Source organism: Marmota monax, unplaced genomic scaffold (genome assembly GCF_021218885.2).
Source record: "Marmota monax isolate L192 unplaced genomic scaffold, Marmota_monax_Labrador192_F-V1.1 WCK01_AAM20220418_F8-fsc00051, whole genome shotgun sequence".
NCBI classification, from domain to species: domain Eukaryota; kingdom Metazoa; phylum Chordata; class Mammalia; order Rodentia; family Sciuridae; genus Marmota; species Marmota monax.
In genome coordinates this window covers 244,708-271,828 of record NW_026695202.1, presented here as the reverse complement: position 1 = coordinate 271,828, position 27,121 = coordinate 244,708, and the positions used below count along the sequence as shown (strand labels likewise).

Below are 27,121 nucleotides of genomic sequence, written 5' to 3'. Positions count from 1 at the left end.
TTGAACACCTGTCCCATGGACAGTATCCTTCATTTTTCATCCCCAAGAATAAAGAGGATATATCTGTGAACCTATATATTAAGTATATGCACATAAAGCCAGTCACAAGCCCATGTGGAAATTGCATCTTTAATGAGTGGTCATCACCCTATCTGAGTGCAAAGAATCAAATGTGGGCCTAATATAGGAATGTGTAGTCTTCCCAGAGTCAGAGAAGAAGAGGGGCTGCTCATGCTGAGCTCTCGAGGCATCTTGCTAATTCTTTTCACCCCAGTAGAATCTTAGCTATTGCCAACATCAAATCATTGAAGCTATCATGATGATACGGTTTAGATGTGAGGTGTCCCCTGAAAGCTCACGTGTAAGACAATGCAAGAACGTTCAGAGAAGAAACGATTGGGTTGTGAGAGCCTTAACCCTATCAGTGATTTCATCCCCTGATAGAGATTAACTGAGTGGTAACTGAAGTGGTAGGGTGTGGCTGGAGGAGGTGGGCATGGCTTTGGGTATATATTTGTATCTGGTCAGTGGAGTCTTTCTGCTTCCTGATCTGTGATGTGAGCTGCTGGCCTCTGCCACCACCCTCTAGTGCCTTGATGTTCATCCTCACCGGGAGCCCTGAGGAACGGAGCTGGTCTTCTATGGACTAAGACCTCTGAAACCATGAGCTCTCAAGTGGACTCTTCCTCCTCTGAAATTGTTCTGGTCAGATCTTTTAGTCACAGCAACAAGATTTCCCACCCTTTTTCTGTATTTAGTCCAGTTGATGGTCTCCATGGGTCAACTCACTCAGGTACTGTTAGAGTAGGAGGGACTCAGACATAGCAGATCCCACAGGGGAAGTGAGTGGTACCAAAACAAGATGCGGCGGTAGGGGGGGGGGGAAGAGGTATCAGGTAAAGGAATTGCTGCAATGATAAAGTCAATTTTCTTAAAGGGCAGGTAGGTGGGCTCTGATGGTATTATCAAGAAAAGAAATTCAGAAAATGTCTTATTTATAAGAATAGCATTGTTTGAATTAGGAAACATCTGTTTCAACTAACTTCTAAAAACATCAAATTCATTTTAATGTGAGAACTAGAGGTTTAGATCAGGGCTAACGTACTTGCCTAGCATGCACAATTTTCTGGGTTCAGCACCCCAGTACCACATACACATACACCCCAAACAAAAGCAAAATGAAAACTTCAAATGTAAGAGTTCTGCTTTTAAAACCTTCATTACTAATTGTTTTCAATCCTTTAATATACAGGAAAAGGATGGACCAGTGATCATTATCACCAGTTTTAAGAGAAAGAGCAGAACCAGAAGTTGACTTTAAAGTTTGTGGATTTCAGAAAAAAAAACTCACTGAAGAATGTTTTTGAATTATGCTACCAAACTTGTCTTTGAGATTCAGGATATTGTGGCACCAATGCCCTGGAGGTAGGAATCAAAGGCTGAAAAAGCTAAGGGAAATTTGATTGGTTTTATACATTTAAAATCAAGTATGCTTTATAGATAAAGGTTCTCAGGCTAATAAGATGAGGATAGAAGAAAGTTCTGATTTCATTGCAACTTCTGATTTGTTGCAATAAAAATGTCCAGTATTATGAATGAGATGAAAAAGACCTCTGCACAGTAAACTTTACCTTTAAAAAACAACTTTGCGAATGGCGATGGTATCAACTGATTTAAGTGATTCTGACTTTGTACAAATATGTTACTTATTATTTATTAAGCAATATATTTGTAGGCAATTCTGTGCACATTTGAGCACTGAGTTCTTGATCAAGGTTTAACCCCTTATGAACCGCTGTTTTTATGGAAACATCAGCTTTGATTTATATCACTAACTAAGGTCATCATTTTGGGGCATATACCTCATGAGAACTTTAAGGCCTGCATGTGTCTCCATGGAATGTTTCAAAAATCATTACCTCATGTCTTCCTGATAATGAAATAATGACTTTATTATATTCAGTGGGAGAAAAGTAATCCAACTGGTTATTTGGGCTGCCTGGAAAAATATTTAGTTTGTGGACTGAAATTTTAACTCTCGTCGGCAGAAAAATTTTATAATACACATCTTCATGTTTTTACTTCATAACTTTTGTCTCTTGATGCCTGCTCAGAATTCTCTAAGCTTCTTTCTAAAGAACTCAAGTGAAGACACCCTGAAAGAGGAGGTGACCTCATTTGGCAAATAATGAGTAATCTGAGGTCGAATCAACCTAGCTAGAAGAGAATTAATATGTCTGGGGGAGAGAAAAAAAACATTTGAAAAAAAACCTTTGTGTACACAATGTGTAGAGGACATTGTTTCAAACCATTTATTTTAAGATCTGACTGAAAAAGTGAGAATGTCTCCCCCCTTCCCTACAGTGATGCTACTGAAGATGTGATGGCTGAGTATCTGTGACAATAGAGGGGCTGTGCTTGGAAGAAACAGGTGTAAACGACGTGGTCCTCATTCTCAAGTAGTTTACACTGTGGTTGGAAATGATACCCACATCACAGCCAGGAACAACCAGAGGCAGACCGAAAGGTGCTGGCACAGGAGTAGGTAAAGAAAGGCTGTTGGAAAAAGGAGATTCTATGCCAGGAAAGGCCAAAAGAACAGTAAGGAGGAGACACGGATGAACCTTGGAGTTCTGAAGAAGCAAGGAGATTGGGTTTGGATGGAGGACTTTTGCTTGAGGTTCAATTTAAACTGAAATATGGCATTTCCTTAGCTGGATTTAAAACATAAGTGGATTTGACGACCGCATATCCTGCCCCACCAAACCCATGACCTTGTAAAATTTGACAAAGTTATTACTAAGTTCAATCATTTCTAAAGCATTTCTAAATTGGAAAAAGAAGAAAAAGTCCTGAAAAGTAATAGAGTTACTGCTGGGGCAGAAAATAAGATTCATGAAGAAACATATGTAAATATAACTCTTTGAAAACAAGAAAAATGACCAATGGATTAAAAAGGCAGATCTATAAATCCAAAGTGGCAGAGGGCTCTTAAGTTAAAGAGCAAGGTTTACAAAGAACATTAGAGCCCCGAGGAACCCAATAAAACTGAAATAAGGAGGCTATTAGGTAAATTTTAATCATCATGAACATAACCTAGCAGAATGCTAAATTCTAAAAGCTTTGATTTACTGTCTGCTATGCAGAAATGTGTCCATTGTATTTTTTAGTTCTCCAAAAACCAAGACAGGTTTCACCATTATTGGAATTAGAAAGAACTGAAATAACTGTTAAGACCTAAATCCCAGGGGTTAGTTGAGCCAGATGACCATGTCCCCTTGGCTCCTGGGGAGGGCCGTGCAACTCTGAACGGAGCTCTATGAGTGTGCTTTAACTCGGTGTGGCTCCAACAGCAACTCTGCCTTCTGATTCTGGATTTAGCCTCCCTTAATCTTTTCCTGCTCCTCAGAGTGAGGATAATTATGCATGTCCCAATCACAGGGCTGTTTCAAAAATCAAATGCAAAATATGTGACAGTAGCTTGAATAAAGGTAAGCTTTTTTGGGTTGAGCCAAGCAGAGAATGTTGACAACGCGTTGTGATTAGAAAGAAATGCTGGGTGGTATAGTCTAGGTCTTTCAAATTTCTCTTAAAATGGGACGGTATGCTCACTTAAAGATGCTAGATAATTAGTATTTCATGGCCACATGATTATGGGAGTAAAGAAACTCACAGAAGTCTCTTCAAATAGCTGGATTGTGAGTTTTATTACATTTCTCAATCATACATGCCTTAGTGCATTTATGCAGAATTAATAATAAAATTGGACCCAGGCCAGGTATGCATAATTCAATGGGCTTGATTTGGTGGCACTTTACTCCTTTGGGCTGATCAAACTACAATGGCTACGTTGGACACATTTATTTGGCTCAGACTAGTGAACCAGTAGTAGGCAGCAGCCCACGTGAGACTTCTGGGGCATCCAGAAGACCTTGTAATCTTAAAACATACTCCACTCTGACCTAAAGTTCCACAATTAGATTATTATTTTGACTTTATGGATTTTTAAAGTAAGCTAAGACTTCTTGAACTTTTTTTTTTAAGTACAGAAAAGAAAGTGAGGTAACTTATTACAATGCTGCCTAGGTTTCTATCTACCATATATATAGATAGAATATATATAGTGGCTGACTTTGCAAACAGAATTGTGCCCCAATTTGACTGAAGAAATACAGACACTGTCTGACTTGTTTGATCCTCAACCCTTCAGTAGATCTGGGATCTGTTGTTCTCCTTTTTGGCTGGAAGTATCATTACATCATAATTCCCCACCCCCCACCACCGTAGGCCTTATTATCAGGCTTATGTGCCACATACCCCAGGCCAAAGGCTTCTCCCTCAGTGCCCAACACCACACAAAGGCTAGGAAATAGAGATTTCAAAATGGTTTTGCAGCCAACTTACTTTTGCCCAGCTTCTCCTTGTCCTGCACAAGGTCCATATTTATAAGCATACACCAGGCGAGGGATAAAGTCAGATGTAATCGCTATGACAAATGCGTTTGTAATAACAGAGAGAATCCCAATGCCTTCAAGAATTCCATACCAAATTCCTATTCAAATAGAAATGTGGTATTAGCTCCATGTACATCAGAGGTGGTAAGAATGAAAGCAATGAGAGTAACTTGTTTTCAATGTCCTTTCATATTTCCAAATACAACTGAAATTAGGAGTAAGAATCTGTGCTTCCAAACACCTTGGCATTTAAGGAATTTCTGAGAAAGTGCCCATGTACTCATGATTTAATGATCAGGATCAGACATAAGTCAGAGAATTCTGGTCAACGATAAGGCACCAAAACAATCTGATAAGATGAGCTCAGACAATGTCAAACTGCCACTGCCGCAGTCTAGCTGGGCACAAAAATCACAAGCCACTCAAGCAGGAACAAACTTTATTTTTGAAACTGCCGCCAATGCCCCATACGCTCCCGGGCAAATTGCCCACCAACTCACGCGGTGTTCTCCCGGACCAACAGGAAGTCCCTCCCCCGGAATTCCCTCCTACCTCACTTCCCCAACCAATGGGAACTCTCCAGGAGTCCCCTAGCAGGCCGCGGTGGACAGCAGGAGTCTAATATCCATATGAATGCAGATCTTAACATAATCATATCATCTCAATGGCTTGCTGGCCTCACCTTTCAACCAAAAATGCCATGCATCATACTACTTGGATATGGCTCTTAGCATGCCACCAGACTGGGAACTCCTTAAGAGTATGGACAGGGTCTCTCCTGTTCATCTTTGGGAGCCCAACCCCTGAGACATGGCCCTGAGTAGGTGCTCACTAAATGTGAGCTGGTTTCATATGGAGGTTAAAAGCCTACTGTGAGCAAGAACATCTATATTCGATTCTCTTCCACACATATATTGGCTGAGCAACTGCCTACTCTGCCCTCAGCACTGGATGCACAAATGAATAAAAGACAGTTTTTGATCTTAGCTCTCAAGAGAACTGCACCTGATTCAATTCAAGATCTTTGGTCAAATACCAATGCTCATTTCTGCTTTTAGAAAACTAGATTATGTTTCATGTGAATCAAGAAAACACTAGGAAAATGCAAAGCAAAGTTAAGGAAATGGAAGATCAATTTTTTTTTTTGCCCACATTTCTTTATTGGTGCATTATAGTTGTACATAATGGTAGGATTTGTTGTACATATTTGTATGTGCACACTATATAATAATATAATTTGGCCAATCTCACTCCTTAGTACTTCTCCCCAGAAGATCTATGTTAAAAATTAGTGATGAGAAATCAAAATTTTAGTTTCCAAAGTTTTAAGCTAGAAATAACCAAATTAAGAATCTATTTAGGCATATATTCTCTAGCAATTAAAATGATAAATTTCCAAATAGGGCAGCTTTACTTCTTATCTGATAGTATTTAAAACTAATCAAACTATTCTTTGCAAAAATTACACTAAGTATTAAGTCATTTTACATGGAAACCATAAGAAAAAACTAATGTTGGGTGGCTTTTAAAATTTTATCCACAAGATGGCTCATAGTGCTTTTAAAAAATGCCTGAATCCAACTTACCTATGTCTTTGGCCCTTGAAGCTAAAGGTCTCCTCCATTGTGTGACAAATTTGTAAGCATCCAGTCGAATTTCAATGATGTTATTCAGTAAGGCCAGAAGTGGTGCTAGGGGAAAAGCTGCCACAAAGATAGTTGTGAATCCAAACTGAAGAACTGGGGAAGAGAAAAGGAAGGAGAACAAAAATGTTGGTTTTCCATTACTGTTTTCAAAAGGAAATGATCTGAATGTGTCATTGTCCTAAGTGATATTTTTCTGATATTGTCTTAAGTGATATTTTTCTGATCCAGATGCACAGGGGACATCTCTTGCAGAAAGATGACCAAGACGATGGACCAAAGGGCACTACCTGGGGCCGGGAGTAAAGGTATCCTTGGGAACAGAAAGCATGCTTAGGACCCAGAGGTTGTTTTCTAAATGCCATTCTCAAATAAAAAGAACCAGGGCTCCTTGGATTCCCAAATAGTGGTAGAAAAATAAAATGTAAGACTAAGATATCTTGTAATGCCAGAAAGTAAAGAAGCATTCAATAAATGATGGGGACACATCAATAGGACACAGAATGAACTTGAAGGCACTCTCTATGGTCAAAGCCAGAATCATTTGTGAAAAAAATAAATGATAGCATTTGATTGTAACTAACATTAAGTCTACATTGATACTGATATAAATATAAATAGATACACATAAATAATAAAGGGGGGGATTTGTGTAGCTGTTCCTCATGGTAGAATTCTAATTCATAAACATAGAAAGAATGATGAAAATAGAAAACCCACCACTCATTAGATATCACAGTAATACTGTGGCAGGCAAGAACCATCAAAGAATGCTAAAATTAGTGGGGGCAGGGGAGGATACTGAAGAAAATAGGACATTTCTTGATTCAAATAATTGCAAAGGGAAAAAGAGTATCTTCACAATACAGCAACCTAGTAGACATCACCTTACCCACATGATCAAAGTTAACATCACCAGCAATAAGACATATTGCTGTCACACACCCCTGTTAGGATGCACCTTTTCTTTCATGTTCCTCCTCCCCTCAGTCCTCTTGCATTAAAAACTAGATCTTGGCTAGTTCAGCATTCAGAACCATTGGTCTCCAAATCCTATCAATTACTCTTAAAAAATCTCTCTCCTTTATTCTTCTTATTCACTGTCCCCACTTGAGTTCAGACTGATTTTTGTTTTAATTGTAGATGGACACAATACCTTTATTTTATTTATTTATTTTTATGTGGTGCTGGGGATCAAACCCAGTGCCTTATGAGTGCTAGGCAAGTGTTGTACCACTGAGCCACAACTCCAGCCCCAGAATTCAGACTGATTTTTTAAATTGGCTTCTCTACCTCCAAATTTTCACCTATTTTCCCCATCGTGGCATTTTACGTGTGCCTAAAATATTGGACAAGCCCTTTACTCACCATCTCCCTACATGAAAAATTTCAGTAGGTTCTCATTGCCTACAGAATAAATCCCAAACTTCCACCATGCCATTCAAGAATCTCAATAATCTGATTCCATACAAACTTCCAAGTCTTATGTCCAAAGGTTGTACCCTATGCCCAGGCGAGGTTCCCAAATAGTCCTTCACTCTGGCCACACCACACTTCTGGTTTTGTGGAAACACATCATATACTCAATGTTCCTGTCTATGCTCAGATGAAAGTCCATTCTTCCTTTATGGGTAAGCTCAGATGTGCCCTCTTCTGGAGCCTTTTGGTAGTACTGCCTCCTCTATGGCTCCCACAACTCCTCTCACCACCATATAAAGAACTTCCTCTCGATTTCATGGCTTCTTCTTTGTCTTTTCCCCACTGCACTGACCTTCATGAAGGTAGGGATGGAGACTTTGTGTTTCCATTTTCCATATGTTCACTACATGGTTTTGTGTATGGGAGGGACTTAACAGATACCAAATAATGCTGGTTCAGTGACTGACATGTAATTACAATGAAAAAAGACCAGGAAAGCAAAAAACCAACCAAACCAAACAACACACACACACACACACCTTATTATTCAAGTGGAATAATACCAATAAAGATAATTCTTATAATCACTGAGGGTACTAGATATTTATTTAGACAGAAAAATACAAGTCTCACTAAAAAATAGTTCTCTAAGATTGAGTTTATAATGAAAAATACTACCGGGTTAAGAGGAAAAAGGAAATGCATTTAGTTTATTGGTAACTTTCTTTTATCTGACATTTATCAAATTTAACTAGTTAAATATTATGACCTATAATTAAATCAAATAACTGCTTTCACAAAGCTCAGGTGTGACCTATGTGATATTGGTCTTGAAGTGATTAACTACAATGTCCAGTGTCTGCTGCTTTCTCAGGAGGTTCAGGGGAGAGGTTTATTGTACCATAGTTAGATGGAATTTTGTAAATTTTTGGAAAAACCTTTATTACAGAAGTAATATAATAAAAAGCACAGAGAATTATTTTTATTAGAATTATACGGACAATACTAGTGTAACTAGGCAAGAACAACAAAAGTGCAATGATTAGAAAAGAAAATGTAAAATTATTATTTGTAGATGACATGATTGGGTCATCTAAAAAAAATCTAGGAAATCTCAAAAAAAATCTAGAATCTGATATTATACCTTGGCATATTTGTGTGGTACAAAGTTAACATAAAACCAATGATAATTTTATACACCAGCAACATAAAAGAAAATAAAACTAGGGCTGGGAGAATAGCTCAGTGGTAGGCTATGTGCTTAGCATTGCAAAACTGTGGATTCAATTTCCAGCACCCAAATATAAAACAACTCCCCAAAACAACGCACAAAAGAGCTATAAAAACATCATTGCAATTGCACTAAAAATTCATAAACTGCATGTGAATACATCTAACCTGAATTACCTAAAACTTGTACAGTAAAATCTATAAAATCTTGCTGAGAAAAAAATGTAGAAAAATAAATAAATGCAGAAATAGACCATATCTATTAGTTGGAAAATATGTTTTCCTCAAATTATTTTTAAGAGGTTCAATTCAATTCCAGTCAATATCTTGATAAGATTTTTTTTGTAGAAATTGGAAATCTTATTGTAAAATGTATATGGAACCAATTTTGAAGAAGAACAAAGTTGAAACTTCTGTAATTTAAAAACACAGATAAGAGAGTTAGAAGTCAAGTCACTGATAAAGCAAGAAAGAATATTTTTTTGCAACTTATATATCTGACAAAGAACTTATGTCTATAATGTGGCTTCCACAAATCACTAAGAAAAAGACAGATTCCCATTAAAATTATGGGTTGGGGTGAGAATTCACCAAAGAAGATATCCAAATTGCCATAAGCATATGAAAAAGTTCCCAGCATCATTAGTCATCAGGAAATTTCAAATTAAAGCCATGGTGAGACACTATGACATACAGACCAGATAGCTAAAATTTTGTAAAAATACCTAATGACTTTTAGTGAGTACATGGAATAACTGGAGCTCTTACTGTGCTAGTTGAAATATAAATTGGAACAACCCAACTTTGAAAAGCTTGAAAGGGTCTACTGAAGATTGACAAATGCATATTTTATGGTCAGGTAACTCCAATCCTACATAAATTCCCAACAGAATTATTTAACTTATGTGACTGAAAACACATGTTACAAATATGTTCACATAAGCATTATTTAAAAGAGCCCAAATCTGGAAATAAATATCTATTACCAGTAGAATGAATGGATAAATGTGGTACATTTCTATTTTCAGGAGCCAAGAAGATGTGCAAACTCACAATACTTCATCTATTGGCACACTGATGCCTGCACTTCTACAAGAAATTTTGCCCGTTTTGGAGAAGCCTAACAGAGGCTTTGACGCCTCTTAAAGTATACCTATCCAATACCTCAATTCTTATTTGTGGTCAAAAATACATTCAAAACATAGGAGAGACTTGATTAGTGATGTGGGAGTCAGTGTGCTGGATGGGGGCAAGGTAGCAACTTGGGGCATATCTGAAAATAGAAATGCAAACAAAAAAATCACATGACTAAAAGGAAAGATGGGATGAACGTTAAAGACAATCTGCCTGTTTCATAATTTTGCTTCAGGTTTGTATATCTTAGGAATACGATACAGCAAAATGAAAATGGAATTCTACTACCAAGAGCAACAGGGAAGAATGTTATAAATATGATATTGAATGAAAGCAGCCAGTTACAAGAATATGTTCTCTACAATTCTGTTCATGTGGATATCAAAAAAAGAAAAACTAATCTATGGCATTCAAAGCGATCACAGAGGTTGTTATGTATGGAAGGGGGGGGGGGCAAAAGAACTTTCTTAGATACTCATAATATTCTGCTGCTTAATCTAGTTCACAGGATAGCAAACTATTTTTATAAGGATTCAGACACTAAATATTGCTGGCTTTAATGTCAAGGACACAACTATTCTACTTGGCTGTAATAGTGTAAAAGCAGCTGTAGATAATATGTAAATAAGTGGGTATCATTGTGTTCCAATAAAGCTTTACTTAGAAAAAGACACTGGACTGAATTTGGTTTGTGGGTAGTGTGTAGTGGTTAGCCACACTCTCATCTATATACATGTGTGTGTAAACTTGTAAAAATTCATTGATCTGTACACTTATGATTTCTATATTTCTCTCTACATATGCAATTTGGTGAGTTACAATATTAAAACAACAACAAAGCCCGGAAGTGAAAAGAAAAATAAAACCAGCAGGAACAGAAGTAAGCTGTTGGAATTCACCCATCTGCTTGCAATGCTTCTCATATTTGTTTTATGGTGAAAAGATACTGCAGTATTTGGAGCACTACCAATTCTAGCCACATAAATGCCTCTCTTCAAGAGCTCGATATACTCACATTATCGTTCATTTCCTTCTTTATGGGAGAAAGAGTCCATTAAGAGATCTAAAAGTGGTTAGTTCTTATAATGAATTCCCTTTATTAAGTTTTATTATTAATGATCCAATTGATTTCTTTTCCAAGTTATATCATTCTGCCATTTTATAATTGAAACTCTGAAAACATCAGTGGATACTTAGGACATAAGCAATCTAAGAAACATTAAGTGTTAATTCTACTACTCCTTTAATTTTCAGAATTGCCTAGAAAGGATGGCTTCCTTCAGAAGTAATGTATCTTGCCCATTCCTAATCCTGTTTTCACTCCAGTGTAATAGAGCTTAAAAAATAATAAAGAAAATGTATATATAATCTATCTGCTAAGAGATGTTACTTAATATCTTTTGGTCTCTGTTTTCTCTTCTCTAAAGTAGGAATGAGAGTAAGAGTAACCCTTGGTGCAGATCAAGTGAGTTAGTGAATGGAAAGCTCAGAACAATGCCTGACTCATTAGTACATGTTTACTATACCATTATTATTATTTTCCTATATTTCTTATCTCCTAGAGGGGATATAATGATACAGTTAACAAAGAGGTTTCACTGTTCATAAATTACAGGTTTGCTTCCAAAGTCCATGCTCTGAGATACAAGCTAAGAGAACTAGCTTGGGTTTGAATCTAGATGATCTGATTCCATAACTGTAAAGTGCAGCATAGGTTAAGCATTCCCATCTGAACACTTTTCTCCCACAGCAGAAATGACTGCTCCCCACTGTACCTCCTACTGATTCATGTCACAGAATCTATGACACTTTATTGCAGTTACTCTTTTCTCTCTTTATCAGTGTGTGTGTGTGTGTGTGTGTGTGTACTGGGGATTAAACCCAGTCTTCATGCATGCTGGGCACAAGCTCTCCCATTGGGCTACATCCCCAGCCCTTTTATCAGTTTTGAGACAGTCTCACTAAACTGGCCTCAAAATTGTGACCCTCCTGCCTCAGCTTCCCAAGTAGCTGGGATTACAGGTGTGCATCACCATACCTGGCTGCAGTAACTCTTTATATCTCTCGTTCTCTCTCACTAGCCTGTGCACTCTTTGAAAGCTGGGCACTGTGCCTTACTCTTTTTTGTATCTCTGGTGCCAGATACAGTGTTTCCCTGGCATTTCATGAAGTTCAAAAATATCAGCTGAATGAGGGATCAATCACTCCATGAATGCTAACTTCTTTACTTTGATGCACCAAATTTACCAATTCATTTTGTGTTCTAGTGACTCAGTACAAGGGACAAGACAATGTCATGAAGAGTTTGAATTGGAATAGATTTTGGGCACTATCCCTGTGGATTGAATTTCTTTTTTTTTTTTTTGGATTGAATTTCTTAAATGATGACATTCTTCCCTCTGTATTTAGCTTGGGAGACCCACACACAGATGGCTTCCATGATAATGGGTGTATTGCAATTGAATATAGCTAGAGATCTGTAATTAAGAGGGTAAAAGAGGACATTTCCATACTCATTTCCAAGTACTCATCGAAGAGACCATAGGCATTCATTGGCTGAAGGTTGTAGTCTTTTTCCCATTGTGGGAAGTTTACTTTCCTTTCAGTCCCATGTTCTTGTCGTACTTTTCTTCTAGTCCACCAGTTCTGAATTAACCTGTACAAAAAGATAAATTTCTTACCAAAAAAAAAAAGTGCAACTATTCATAAGACTTAATTAATAAGAAAGAGAATAGTTAGAATTTAGAGCCATGTTAAAAAAAAGAAACTCATGCATGTAAGCAGAATGACTGATGAACTTCTTTCAAGCGTTCATGCTTTGTGCTGCCTAGAGGGTTGGATAGAGGACTGAGTGTATCTATAAACTGACTTCTCTGCAACACCCAGCCAAGTGATAATAGGCCTAGGTTGCTTAATGAGCAGTCTTCTTATGTGAGTGCTGACCTGCAGATTCTGACTTCAGGGACCCAGAAACCCTGCAAACCCACAAAAATGCTTCCTCTCTTGGGAGATGGTCGCCTGCAATTTGACAACTGGACTGGGGTGCTTGGGCTTAAGCTGTCAGGGGCTCTAACTTCCAATAAAATGCATTTCACATTGGTGAAATTACACATTAATCCTCAGCAGTGTTCGGGAGTACACTTCATAATATGGGTAAGGAAATGCATCAGAGGTATGCAGATCTGTGTGCTCTGGGGTACAAGGAAAAATGAAAAAGTTGAAGAGCACCCAGGAGTTCAAATGCCAAAAGAAAAATCATGTGAAATAAAAGAGCATCAAAGACAAACTCTGCCCACTTCACAATTATGCTGTATGTCTGTCTTATTAGAGGTCAAAATAGAGTTCCCCTGATGCCTAGGACATTGTCATTAATTATGGCTAATACTGTGTAGTAGAATATCATACTCCTATTTTTGTTTTATGTTTTATTTTATTTATGTTTTACAGAAACATCAAATACTTGGAATATGATTTCTAAATAAATTCAAGAATAGAAAATTACTGATATTGATTCTGACAGGGAGCTAAGGGAAGATGTTTTGAAGTGAACCAAATTCCAGCTAATCATTCTAGAAGAGTGGTCCTCTCTGAGACCTGTGGATCTTGATGTCCCCGCTAGAGACTCAGAGCCAACATGGAAACCAATAGGTATGGAGTTACAGCAGACATAGAAGTGTTGCTGAATATGTTCCCTTAAAACTAAACTGACCAGAACTGAGCAAGCACAGCAGAGCTGAAGTTTATCTTTGCAAACATCATGCAAGTTTTGCCCAATGCCATGGACAGAAAAATATTATGTCCAGGTGCTAATGCCTTAGAAATACACCTATTTATTTTGTGAATTCTTGAACTTTACTCCTTTCCATAAGTTCTTTTTTCTGTAGTCTGAATTTAGTGTAGTTTTTAAAAATTACATTCTAATTTATCACAGGAATGGTGAGGTGGTGATCTTATTAATAAGTAAAGAGCTATGGACTTAAACAATGATGGAGCCTAAAGGGTCAAAAGCATCACTTAAAGCATCTCGCAGGCCAATATTTAATATTTAGGGGACTACAGAGACTTCATAAGGAACATTCACTTTCATTCACGTGACCTGTGCTAAATCTCCCCATAGAGCCAATGTGTGTTTTCATGACTGCCTTTGTATCTAAGTGTGACGCTTGCTTGATTGCCAAGTCTGCATTGCTTATCTTACTTGCCACACCCAGAAATGCCAATAAGGAGCAATGCTGCCTGTCAATGATAGACATCTAAGGTACTTACGGGTAGCCAAGTTCCATGAAATTATTCCAGGTCTGCTTTAGCACCATTATAATACCCATTTGCATACAGAGATCAATAAGGCATCCACTAGGGTGGCACTGCAAGGTAAGCAAACACAGAAATTCAAGAATCAATGGTGAGGAAGAAAGGGTGTCTGCTTCTAATTTGCATAAAGTTTCCATAGGGCTGTTTCATGTGAGTATGTAGGAACAAAGGAAGGAGGGGAGAATACAGACCTCTTCTAGTCTCCACCTGTTTATCAGCCTCAAGTAGGCACCTGGGTGTCCTGTGAACCTTTAACACACAGAAAAACAAGTCATTAGCATTCTGTAACTCTAAGCTTTCAGTGAATATTATATTCAGTTTAGAACATCCTCCAAAGTAAATTATGGGTGCAGTCAAGTATCAGGTTGAAGGAATTAGGAAGCCCTCTAGAGCTGTCATAACTATAGCTCTTGGAATTCTCCAGGGGACATTTCTCTTCCGGCTTTCCATCCAGTTGCTAGCATCAGGGGCCAGTTCTTCCTGCTTGCTGTAACTTTTAACATTTTCTTCTGAATAGCAGGTGCTCTAGTTGGGTGTAAGCAACAGTTTTACTGGTTCTTTTAAACATATTTGATGCTTTTGAATAATAGTCATGCTTTTTAAAATAAAATCAAGCTGTTCAGAATTTCATGCTATTGGAGTAGCTAAAAAACTAAGGAGATGCTGGTGATTGCATCTCACTGAAACCCTATACCTGACCCCTTTCCCTGTTTCCCCACTCTCCTGAAATGCTTCCAGGTGGGGTGGAATTCATGAGGCATTACCACTAAGCATAGAATCTCTCCTAAATCCTCATAGCTGCTAGATTTAAAGTTACACAGTAATTTCTGTTATTCATTTCTACCCCCTTTCCTGGGCGGCGGGCAGGATGTTCTTCCCTCTTAGAGATTTAGGATATGCTGTGGGATTATACCCCTATGCCACCTGCTTTCACAGGTGTGAGTCTCTGGGGCCTGCTGCAGGTATGGATGTTGGTCAGATGTTTTCAATCCATCATTCACAGGTGCAAGTAAACCATTTTCATTAGCAATAAAAGGTATAGAGCACTTCTGAGGGGAGACTATTTCTTGGGATTCATTTGGAAAGGGAAAGGAAGTCAATGTTCTCTTTTTACATTTTACATAGGTCACCCTGTGAGATGGGCTTCTCTATCACCTTTGGCTAGTGACCTCTGAGTGTTCTGTCCCCGCCTGGCATAAGTAGGTGTGGAGGGGTCAGGTTCTTACCTTCCAAGGAAGAATGCGATGTAAAACGTGGAGCTATTCAGATTGACAAACTGAAAAAGAAACATTTTCAAGGTGAAGCTGTTCTCCCATTCAGACTCTGTGCGAGGCTGCTCTGTGGACAAAAGAGGAGCAGAGTTTGAGAGGCTGAATCTGACCTCTCTCAACTTCTTGCCTCCCTCTCTCCACACAGGAGATACCAGTTTGCCTACAGCTGACATATGATGGAACAGACCATGCATGAGACAGATCCTCAAACTCACAGACCAGCCCCAGTGAGAGTTCGGTGGGAAGTAACAACTGATGTATCTGAAGGATACATTGAGTGTTCAGAGTGTTCTGCTGTTATGGGATCCCTGGAGAGTGTGAAGCAGGGATAGGTAGAATGAATGGGGACTCATCCCCAGACCTGGCTCTCTCCAGTAGCTCTGCGTTTTCCTTTTTGTTTCTACCTTCAGCATGGGGCCTATGTGGGGTCAGGTAGCCTCCCAGCTCCTAATGATTCCTTGGTCTCCACTCCTAGATCCAGTGCTGCACAGGCTGCTGCATATCACGGAATACAGAGTATTTGACTTGGATGTCTTCACCCGCATCTACCATTTTCCATTCTCACAGGCAAACATTAAGATGACCTCTTTTCTAGAGCTTTTCCTGTATATATCACCACTGTGTCTTATAATTTTCTGACCTCAGTCAGGGGTTGATTGTCATCTCCTCATATTTCAACTTTCACAGACCAAAGGCTTTTTGGACACTCTGATGTGAACCAAAATATAGCTCTAGTTGCCCTTAAGGTCAAATCTCCAACTTAAAAATCTCATGTCAGATGCCCTTATCCTTTCCTAGGAGCTCAATCCTCACCTCAAGGAGGGTCAAAGAAAATGTATTTAATGCAATAGCATTTTATCTGTTTCTACATTCCCTGAGCTTCTAATTACTCATTTAACTGAATTCACCCCATCATTTCTTTTTCCATGAATTACAACTCAAAATGCTTCCTGGAAGCAAATCTGAGAAGGAAAGGGAGGAAAGAAAGAAAACCTGATTTAAAGTGGTTTAAAATGTCAACTTTAGAACAAGGCTCTACTGGTGTCGAGGGCAGGAAAGACAAAGAATTCTTGGAGGGTTTTAGTTTCTTTTCACTTCTGCTGACTGAGTCCTAGTTACATGTGAAGGTTTTCTGGGTTGTCAGCCAGCTGAGTTCCCAGATGTTTCAACGATGGATGGACCAGGGCTGTATCTCCACATGCATCGTCCCCAGCCAGGGTCAAGCTACCACCAGACACAGCCTACCAACGGACAGTTACCTCTTCCATGAAAATAAAGCTCTTTCTATCTTTTTGGACAAGGTGTGATGGTGATGGAAGATGTCAATGATATTAAAGGAGATACAGTAAAATGGCTAGATGTGTATCTGGCATATAGACTCAAGAAATGGCATCTATTAGTAATAATGACTGTTATAAATAAAAACAGTTTTGTGATCTTCCCCCTTCTGGACAAGCTACATAAGGGAATATATTAAAACAATTACCCATGGGAGCTTGTAATTTTCCCAAACTGCATAATGACTAAAATCTCGTCAATATCCAGCAAAATTAAGCTTCAAATTTGATGACAAAATAAAAACCTTCTATGATAAACAAAAATTAAAAGAATTTACAATGAGAAAGCCTGCATTACAGAATATTCTAGGCAAAATATTCAATGAGGACAAAATGAAAAACAACAATGAAAATCAGCAAAGAGAGGAACTACACAAAGGGAAAATCCAATCAAAGAAGAAACCAACTCAAGTTAAAAACCACACATAATCTAAAATGACCAGGAATACAAACCTTGTCTCAAAAATAACCCTGAATGTTAATGGCCTAAACTCATCAATTAAAAGATGTAGATTGGCAGATTGGATTTTTAAAAAAAGATCAAACAATATGCTTCCTTCAAGAGATTCTTCTTCAGAAAAGACATCCACAGACTGAAGGTGAAAAGATGGGGAAAAAAAACATAACACTTATATGGGCAACGTAAATAAGTAGGGTTTCCATCCTAATGTCAGATAAAGTGGACTTCAAACCAAAGTTAGTCAAAAGAGATAAAGAAAAACATTTCATACTGCTTAAGGGAAACATACATCAACAAGACATAATAATTATAAATATCTATGCCCCAAACAATGGAGCATCTATGTATATAAAACAAATCCTTCTCAATTTCAAGAAGCAAATAGAACACAACACAATAATACTGGGTGATTTTAACACACCTCTCCCACCACTGGATAGATCTTCCAAATAAAAACTAAACAAAGAAACTATAGAACTCAATAATACAATCAATGACTTAGACTTAACACACACAGAGTATTCCATCCATCATTGAGCAAATACACCTTCTTCTCAGCAGCACATGATCCTTCTCTAAAATAGACCGTATATTATGCCACAAAAAAACTCTCAGCAAATACAAAAAAATAGAGATACTACCCTGTATTCTATCAGATCATAATGGAATGAAACTAGAAATCAATGATAAAATAAAATGATAAATGATAAAATAAAATAGTAGGTATTCCAACACCTGGAGACTAAATAATATGATATTGAATGAGCAATGGATATCAGAAGACATCAGGAAGGAGATAAAACAATTCTTAGAGGTAAATGAAAACACTCTAGAACCTATCAAAATCTTTGGGACACTATGAAGGCAGTGCTAAGAGGAAAGTTCATTGCATTGAGCTCATTCATTAAAAGAATAAAAAGCCAACAAATAAATGACCAAACATTACATCTCAAAGCCCTAGAAAAAGAAGAATAAATCAACACCAAAAGTAGTAGAAGACAGGAAATAATAAAAATCAGAGACGAAATCAATGAAATCAAAAGAAACAATTGAAAAAATTGACAAAATGAAAGTTGGTTCTTTGAAAAAAAAATAAATTGTTAAACACTTAGCCATGCTAATGAAGAGAAAGAGAAAACTCAAATTACTAACATTTGTGATGAAAAAGGAAATATCATGATGGGCATTATTGAAATACAGAAGATAATTAGCCTTATTTTGAAAATTTATATTCCAATAAAATAGAAAACCTCGATGACACTGTCAAGTTTCTATAAACATATGATCTACTCAAACTGAATCAGGAGGACATACACAATGTAAACAAATCAATTTCAAGCAAGGAAATAGAAGATACCATCAAAAGCCTACCAACCAAGAAAAGCCCAAGACAGACAGATTCTCAGCAGAGTTCTACAAGACATTCAAAGAAGAACAAATACCAATATTCCTCAAATTATTCCATGAAATAGAAAAGGAGGTCCCTTCCAAACTCATTCTATAAGGCTAGTATCACCCTGATACCAAAACCAGAAAAAGACATCAAGAAAAGAAAACTTCAGACTAATATCCTTGATGAACACAGATGCAAAAATTCTCAATAAAATCCTGGCCAATCACATACAAAAACATATTAAAAAGATAGTGTACTATGATCAAGTGTAGTTCATCCTAGGAATGCAAGGTTGGTTCAACATACAGAAATCAATAAATATAATACATCACGTCAATAGACTTAAAGACAAGAATCATATGATTACCTGAATAGATGCTGAAAATGCATCTGACAAAATACAGCACCTCTTCATGTTCAAAACACTAGAAAAACTAGGACTAATAGGATCATACTCAACACTGTAAAGGCTGTCTATGCTAAGCCCAAGGCCAACATCATTCTAAATGGAGAAAAATTGGAAGCATTCCCTCTAAAAACTGGTACAAGACAGTGATGTCCTCTTTCACCACTTCTATTCAACATAGTCTTGAAATTCTAGCCAGAGCAATTAGACAGAAGAAATTAAAGGTACACTCAGGAAAAGAAGAACTCAAACTATCACTATTTGCCATGACATGATTCTATATTAGAAGAGCCAAAAAATTCTTCCAGAAAACTTCTAGAACTAATAAATGAATTCAGCAAAGTAGCAAGATATAAAATCAATACCCATAAATCAAATGCATTTCTATATGTAAGTGATGAATCCACTGAAAGAAAACTTAGAAAAATTGCACCATTCAAAATAGCCTCAATCTAAGAAAAGAGGTGAAAGACCTCTACAATGAAAACTAAGGAACAGCAAAGAAGGAAACTGAAGATCTTAGAAGGTGAAAAGATCTCCTATGCTCTTGGATAGGCAGAGTTAATACTGTTAAAATGGCCATACTACCAAAAGTGTTATACAGATTTAATGCAATCCTTCTTAAAATCCCAATGACATTTTTATAGAATTAAAAAAGTAATCGTGAAATTCATTTGGAAAATAAGAGACCCATAATAGCCAAAGCAATCCCTAGCGCAAAAAAAGAAAAAAAAAGTAGAGCAGGAGGCATCACAATACCAGACCTTAAACTATACTACAGAGAAATAATAACAAAAACAGCATGATATTGGCACCAAAACAGAAATGTAGACCAATGGTACAGAATAGAAGACACAGAGACCAACCCACATTAATACAGTTATCTCATACTACACAAAGGCACCAAAAACATACATTGGAGAAACTATAACCTCTTCAACAAATGGTGCTTGGAAGACTGGAAATTCAAATGTAGCAAAATGCAATTAAACCTCTATCTTTCACCATGTACAAAACTCAACTCAAAGTAAATCAAGGACCTAGGAATTAGAAGAAAAAGTAGGAGACCCTGCACCTAACAGAAGAAAAAGTAGGCCCAAATCTTCATTACATTGGATTAGGCCCCGACTTCCTTAACAAGACTCCTAAAGCACAAGAAATAAAATCAAGAATCAATAAGTAGGATGCATTCAAACTAAAAAGCTTCTCTTGAGCAAAAGAAACAATCATTGAGGTGAAGAGAGAGAGCCTACAGTATGGGAGCAAATTTTTACCACACGCACATTAGATAGAGTACTAATCTCCAAGATATATAAAGAACTCAAAAACTCAACAACAAAAAAACAAACAATCTAATCAATAAATGGGCTAAGGAACTGAACAGGACTCTTCTCAGAAGAAGATATACAAATGATCAACAAACACATGAAAAAGTGTTCAACATCTTCAGTAATTAGAGAAATGCAAATTAAAACTACTCTAAGATTTCATCTCACCCCAGTCAGAATGGCAGTTACCATGAATACAAGCAATAAGAAGTGTTGGAGAGGATGTAGGGAAAAATATTCACTCATACATTGCCGGTGGAAGTGCAAATTGATGTAACCATTTTGGAAAGTGCAAATTGGTGTAACCATTTTGGAGATTCCTCAAAAAACTTGGAATGAAACCACCATTTGATCCAGCTATCCCACCCCTCAGTTTATACCCAAAGGACTTAAAATCAGCATACTATAGTGACATGGCTGCACCAATGTTTGTAGCAGCTGAATTCATAATAGCTAAACTGTGGAACCAACTTAGATGCCCATCAATAATGAATGGATAAAGCAACTGGTATATTTACACAATGAAATATTCTTCAGCATTAAAAGAGAATAAAATTATGGCACTTGCAGGTAAATAGATGGAATTGGAAAATATAATGTTAAGTGAAATAAATCAATCCCCCTAAACTAAAGGCCAAATGTTTTCTTTGATTGGTGGATCCTCATCTATGATGGTGGGGTATGTGAAGAATGAAGGAACTTTGGATTGGGCAAAGGGAAGGGGAAGAGGGTCTATGTGGGTAAGAAAGATGGGGAACATGTATGATTGCATGAATGGTGCGTCTTTATATCATGTACAGACAGAGAACTGAAATGTTGCACTCCATTTGTGTATGATGAATTGAAATACATTCTGATGTGTGTTCAATTATGTAGAACAAATAAAAATAATAATAATAAAAAGTTAAAAAAATTAAAAGCTCATTAATAAAATTTGATACAATTTCTGTCTTGGAAATGTGGTAAATGTACTTATGGCTAGCTACCAAGTACTTTTAGAATCAGAGAAATGTTCTTAGAAGTGACTTGTCCAGATGAATGTTATTTCCAAAAATGTCAGTGATTGTTGCTTACCTACATTCCTGATTAAAAGGCTCTCCATCTTCAAAGCAACTAACTTTGCTGTGATTTCATATTGTTTTGGTTTATATGTGAGGTGTCCTCTGAAATGTCACATGTGAGAAAATGCAAGAAGGTTCAGAGAAGAAATGATTGGGTTGTGAGAGCTTTAACATAATCAGTGATTTAATCCTCTAGTAGGGATTAACTAAGTGGTAATTAAAGTGGTAGGGTGTGGCTTGAGAAGGTGGGAATTGATGCATGGCTTTGATGTATATATTTGAATCTGGCCAAGGGAGTCTCTCTTTTCTTCCTGATGACATGAACTGCTTCCCTCTGCCACACTCTTCGACCAGGATGTTCTGCCATACCCCAAACCCCTGAGGAATGGAGCCAGCCTTCTATGGATAAAGACCTCTGCAACCATGAGCCCTCAAATAAACTTTTCCTCCTCTACAGTTGTTCTGGTTGGGTCCTTTAGTCACAGCAGCAAAAAAGCTAACTAAAATACATATACTATAAAAGTCTGAACTTTTGCTAAATTGCCCAGGCCAGCCTCAAATTCATTGGTTCAAGCAATCCTCCTGCCTCAGCCTTCCAAGCAGCCATGACTACAGGAATGCACCACCATGCCTCAATCATTAAATTTTTAATTAAACAATAATTGTAGGTAATAGCAAATGAACACTTTTCTAATTATACTGGACACTTTATACACATATACTTTAATGATGCTATTTTGTGTGAGTGTGTATGAAGAGAAAACTTGCTTTAAATCACATTAGCTCATGATACTGTGTTTGTGATATGTTTCAAAGGTCTAGATAGAAAAGATCCTCTAATTATAAAAATGAGGGTGAAGAAAAAATTCTTGCATACAATTATAAGTGAAGGGTATAGTTCTTATCCACAGAACTTGAGAATGTACTCTGAAAACTTACTTTCTAGACCATAACACTATGAAATAAAATGTTCCACTTACCTAAATTTGTCAGAAGCAGTGCAACTTTTTCATAGAGCTGTAAAATAAATTTTATATATTTAATAAATGAATGGTACATGTTCTAAAATCTATAATTATAAAGGAAACAGATTATCAAGTTATGAGTGAAAATAATTTTACTACTATTTACCATTCATTGCTCAAACAATGAAAACATTGTGAACAACTGTGCTTTTCCTGGGCGAGTCAGAAATGTGCAATGTCCTACTTTACTAAATTTTAAAAATCTCACTTCTTATTTGGGATGAAATCCTGTGCCACCTAACTCCCAGCTTCCTAGGTGAGTCTCAGCATACTGAATGTAAACTCTGTAAGACTGCTTGTGATGGTAAGATTCTGTAATTTGGTTATTTATGGAATACTGTAAATTCTAGATTACAGTATTCAGACATGCTGAAGTGCTCAATAAAATTGGATATTCCCAGAGTTTAGGGTACTCTGCTCTTCCATTTGTATACTAGATGTACCCTGAGCTCACCCAATCATCTGATAGATGGTCCTAAGAGTGAACTGAGGGTGTGTGTGTGTGCGCGCGCGCACGTGCATGCACACGCACGCACACACGCAGAAAGTATAGTTTAGGGCAAATTCAGTTGTAGGAGATTCACCAGAGAGGGTATGAATTAAATGGAAGAGCAAGTGTTCTCTCTAAAAAGAAAGATGATAAATGAAAAATAAAAGGAAAACTAGTCTAATGGATTTGAACAACATGAAAATTAAAACCATATTTAGATTAAAGTTGTTGAAGCACACTGGTTACAATTTCCCAGGCTGGTATTACAACTTTACCACCCAGCAAGCTGTAGGACTTGGACATGTTACCACATTTCTTTAAACCACTGTTTCCCTTACATTTAAGTGGCATTTAAGTGGGATGGGAATTGAATTGACTTTCAGGTTCTTCTTAATTTCTAAATTTTCATATGTGAGATTTCTGCTAACTACAGAAACAGGCATAAAATTGGGAGCTTTTGACTCCAACTTTCAGCAATGACCATTTATTATAGTAAGGTTTATGGTTTTCTATATTATAATGAAAGTAATATGACAATAAGATCAAATTTTATATAGAAACCTCAGTCTCTTGGGTCCCAATGTTAAAAGAGATTGGTATAATTTTCAGTAAGAAGGTCTGCGGTATAGATTGGTCATACTTGCTAGATCAAAACAATAAAATTTTTATAAATGACAAATTAGAACAGATGTTTTAATCAAACATTTTAGTATCTCAAAGGCATTGTACTATTAAAATTGCTTAATTGCATAATTATCAAGGAACATTAGATTTGACTGGTGAGGAAACTTTAAAAAAAAATTTCCAATTCCTAGTTTATCCCTTTTCTTTTTCCTATTGACATATACTTGTCAAAGTGGGTCAATGTGCATATTTGTCTCAAAGGTCTTGATAGCCAATAATATGCCATTGTGATATGAGTATGAACATTGGAAAACAGAGACATAAAAAAGGAATAATACACAAGTCAACATTTGAAAAATAAGGTAAAGTATACAGGGACACAGTAGGGACCCATAGCATTTGTGAGCACCTTATTCATATGTTGAAGATACAAACTAAAAGACAGTGGAACGTTGGGCAGGATACAGCAGAACATTCACAGAGAGGCTCATGTCCAGTAAGGGATCTTCAAATGAGTAGTTTAAGGAAAAGGCCTGATTTCTCACTAAGCAGGTGAGATAGAAGCCATGGATGGTTGATTCTGATAAGAGCCACAGAAAAATCTTGGTTTTCAAACTTGATACAAAAAATGCTTTCATTTTCCTCTTGCTAAATTAAATCCCTTTATCATATATAATGACCTTTGGGTTCTCTTTATTACTTTAAATTTAAAGTCTATTTTATCTTATATAAACATAACTACTCTTACTTTGGATTCCACTTGCATGGGATATCTTTTTCCAACACTCCATGTTTAGTCTGATCATCCTCAGAGATAAAGTGAGTTTCTTGTAAGCAACCCATATGGTTGGATCTTGCTCTTTTCTATACCTTCAGTCACTCTATGCATTTTAATCAGAAAAAATTAATCCATTTACATTTAAGATAAATGTGAAGTAAGGTCTTACTTAAGTCACTTTGACCTTAGCAACTTAGCAAAATTCTGTCTCAAAAAGAAAAGGGCTGGGGCTGGGATTCAATCCCTAGTACTAATAATGATGAATGACAACAACAGTCTGATTGTTATAGCTATAACTAATAAAAAGCTTTCTGACCTTAAGGATATGTCTAAAGTTATGAGCACTTCTAATTTGAAGCACTTTTTATTTGAGCTTGTTTGCCTGAGTAGTGTATGTGAGCTTGTCCTGATCTAAGCCATATTTGGGGATTTCCTTTTTTTTTTTTTGCAACAAGACATTGTGGTTTTTCACTGTCTACAATATAATGAAACAAGTGATTTGTATTGGTATGACTGAATAAAAAAGCACAGTAATAACTTCTAGTTTCCTCCTGGGACATAGTCCATGTTGTTCTATTTGTCTGACAACCACCATATTGAGACATTCTTTGGTCACTAGTGAAGCGGAATGAAACAGTACGATAAGGAGGAAGAAATTCCATCCTAGTCACTCTATCTTTGAAATATTTATTTTTTCATGATATAAAAAAAGTGCAAACCAGTAAATATCTCTTAGTTAAGAGGCATAAAATTGTATAAGGATACAGAAAGCTTTTGTAAAATAGTACGAATTTTATTTTTAAAGCACATACAAGTACATACAAATAATCAGATCCAGAAAATAGGTGTCTCAATACAGATCTGCTTTTTCATTTAGAATTGGACAAATTCAACAAGAAGTCAGAAACAGAGTATATGATTTAAAATTATTATAATGTTTAAAAATTAGAGTCTTTAATGAATATTAATAAAACACCAATCTAATCTCAAGGTTTTTATAATCAGTTAATGGAATAGTATTAATAATGAACATCTAAATGCTGTTTTTTTTTTTTTTGAAAGACCATACTGGGACATTAAAATATCTTAAATTGAGTTATTTCAGAAGCCAATGAAGATTTTAATTCTGATCTGTTCAAAGCCACATTATAGTTATTAGTATGCCATCCAATATGCAGATATTTGCTTTCTAAGGATTTAAATTTTTTGATATTCTGATGAAAATTCTTCCAAACTTTATTATGCATGTGGTTACCTTCATAATGGAATTTGGAAGGGCATATGATAGGAGTGTAAAGTGTGTGCTGGGGTGGAGATTTAGAGAGGGTCAAGTTGGATCAAGCAATTGGCCCCTTCACAAAAGGGTACTGGCTGATGCTGCTTTTAGAGTTCTGATATATACTTTCTCTGTCTTTCTTCTCTTTGTTATGGCTTATCATTTCCTGCTAGCATCACTATCCTTGACGTAGTAATTTTATGTCATTCCAGTTTGACATTAGCTAGGAAATCAGAACACAAAAAGTGTTTACATTGTACCTAAAATTGATGAAAATTCCTAAGAATTTCTAAGAATAAGGGGATTCCTAAGAATAATACATTTTAGTTTCAGTGTGTGGACTCAACCTCATCTTGGCCATTCTGAAACTTTGTTAGGTAAAATAAATTGAATGCACAGTGGCCTATCTTTCAGTGTGTACTGGTGCTTTTTAATGTCAGCAACTAAATACTTTAATCACCTCTTATGCCCTCTTATGTTTATTTCCTTTTGTCTTGGTTGTGTCTCTTGACATAGAGATTGCTGGGTCAATGGTTTCCTGCTAACAGAGATACTGCTCTGACTACGTTGAAACATGCTCAATATGCACAGGGGCAAGGTATTATTTATAGACCCACTCTGTGTATACAGAAGTTTATTTCATAAGAAGATGTATAAATTAAATTATGATGATGATCCAAGGCTTTGTCCCTATTAAGCATGTACTCTATCACTGAGCTAGAATCCCACCCCAAAATTAGATTTTAATAAGATATTGGAGTAAAGAGATGATAAAAATACAATAAGTATTATTTCATTTCATCCTACCTGAGCCCAGAACCTTTCAGTGGTCTGGCTGTTTGGTTAATTTTACTATGAGTTACTCTCCTTCATAACATGTATTCCTTAGTTAATATGGAGACTGAGTTGTATGTTGGAGGCAGGGTTAGAATATCAGAGCTGCCAAGATCTACTTTCAATCTCCACTTGACCAAGCAGTCACACAATCATCATGTCAAAATAATCAGCAATTGTCTCTATTTTCTTTTTTAAAACAACTTCCGATTTGAAGTTTTGTTTTCTGAAATAAAGAAGTTTCTACACATTTCAATACTACTAGTAATGAGTTACCTGTGTTTCACCAGCTCAGTAATTACTATTAAAGCTCTTTATTATTGGATGCATAGGATTCTCTTAAGAATCATTCAAGGTTTATTGCTTATGGAATTCAGGAGTGTTTAAAGAGATAGAGCTGGGCATGGTGGCACACGCCTATAATCCCAACAGCTCAGGAGGCTGAGACAGGAGAATGGCAAGTTCAAAGCCAGCCTCAGCAATAGTGAGGCGCTAAGCAGCTCAGTGAGACCCTTTCTCTAAATGAAATACAAAATAGGGCTGGGGATGTGGCTCAGTGGTCAAATGCCCCTGAGTTCAATCCCTGGTACCAAACAAACAAAAAACTGGACATGGCAATATTCATAGGTATAATTGTAATAATAATA

General features: G+C 36.7%; 1 protein-coding gene across 5 annotated transcripts in view; it reads right to left on the bottom strand.

Annotated features, from left to right (window-relative positions):
* The window catches only part of Ano4 (anoctamin 4), a 191,340-nt gene that overhangs the window by 12,801 nt on the left and 151,418 nt on the right, over window positions 1-27,121 (bottom strand). For all 5 annotated transcript variants that reach the window (XM_058574231.1, XM_058574230.1, XM_046429758.2 and 2 more), the window contains 7 exons: window positions 22,428-22,464; window positions 15,418-15,529; window positions 14,383-14,440; window positions 14,147-14,244; window positions 12,394-12,536; window positions 6,041-6,193; window positions 4,405-4,552 (listed from right to left, as the gene is read on the bottom strand). In XM_058574231.1, the coding sequence (XP_058430214.1) occupies window positions 4,405-4,552; window positions 6,041-6,193; window positions 12,394-12,536; window positions 14,147-14,244; window positions 14,383-14,440; window positions 15,418-15,529; window positions 22,428-22,464 (749 nt within the window). The remainder of the gene's footprint in view (window positions 1-4,404; window positions 4,553-6,040; window positions 6,194-12,393; window positions 12,537-14,146; window positions 14,245-14,382; window positions 14,441-15,417; window positions 15,530-22,427; window positions 22,465-27,121) is intronic.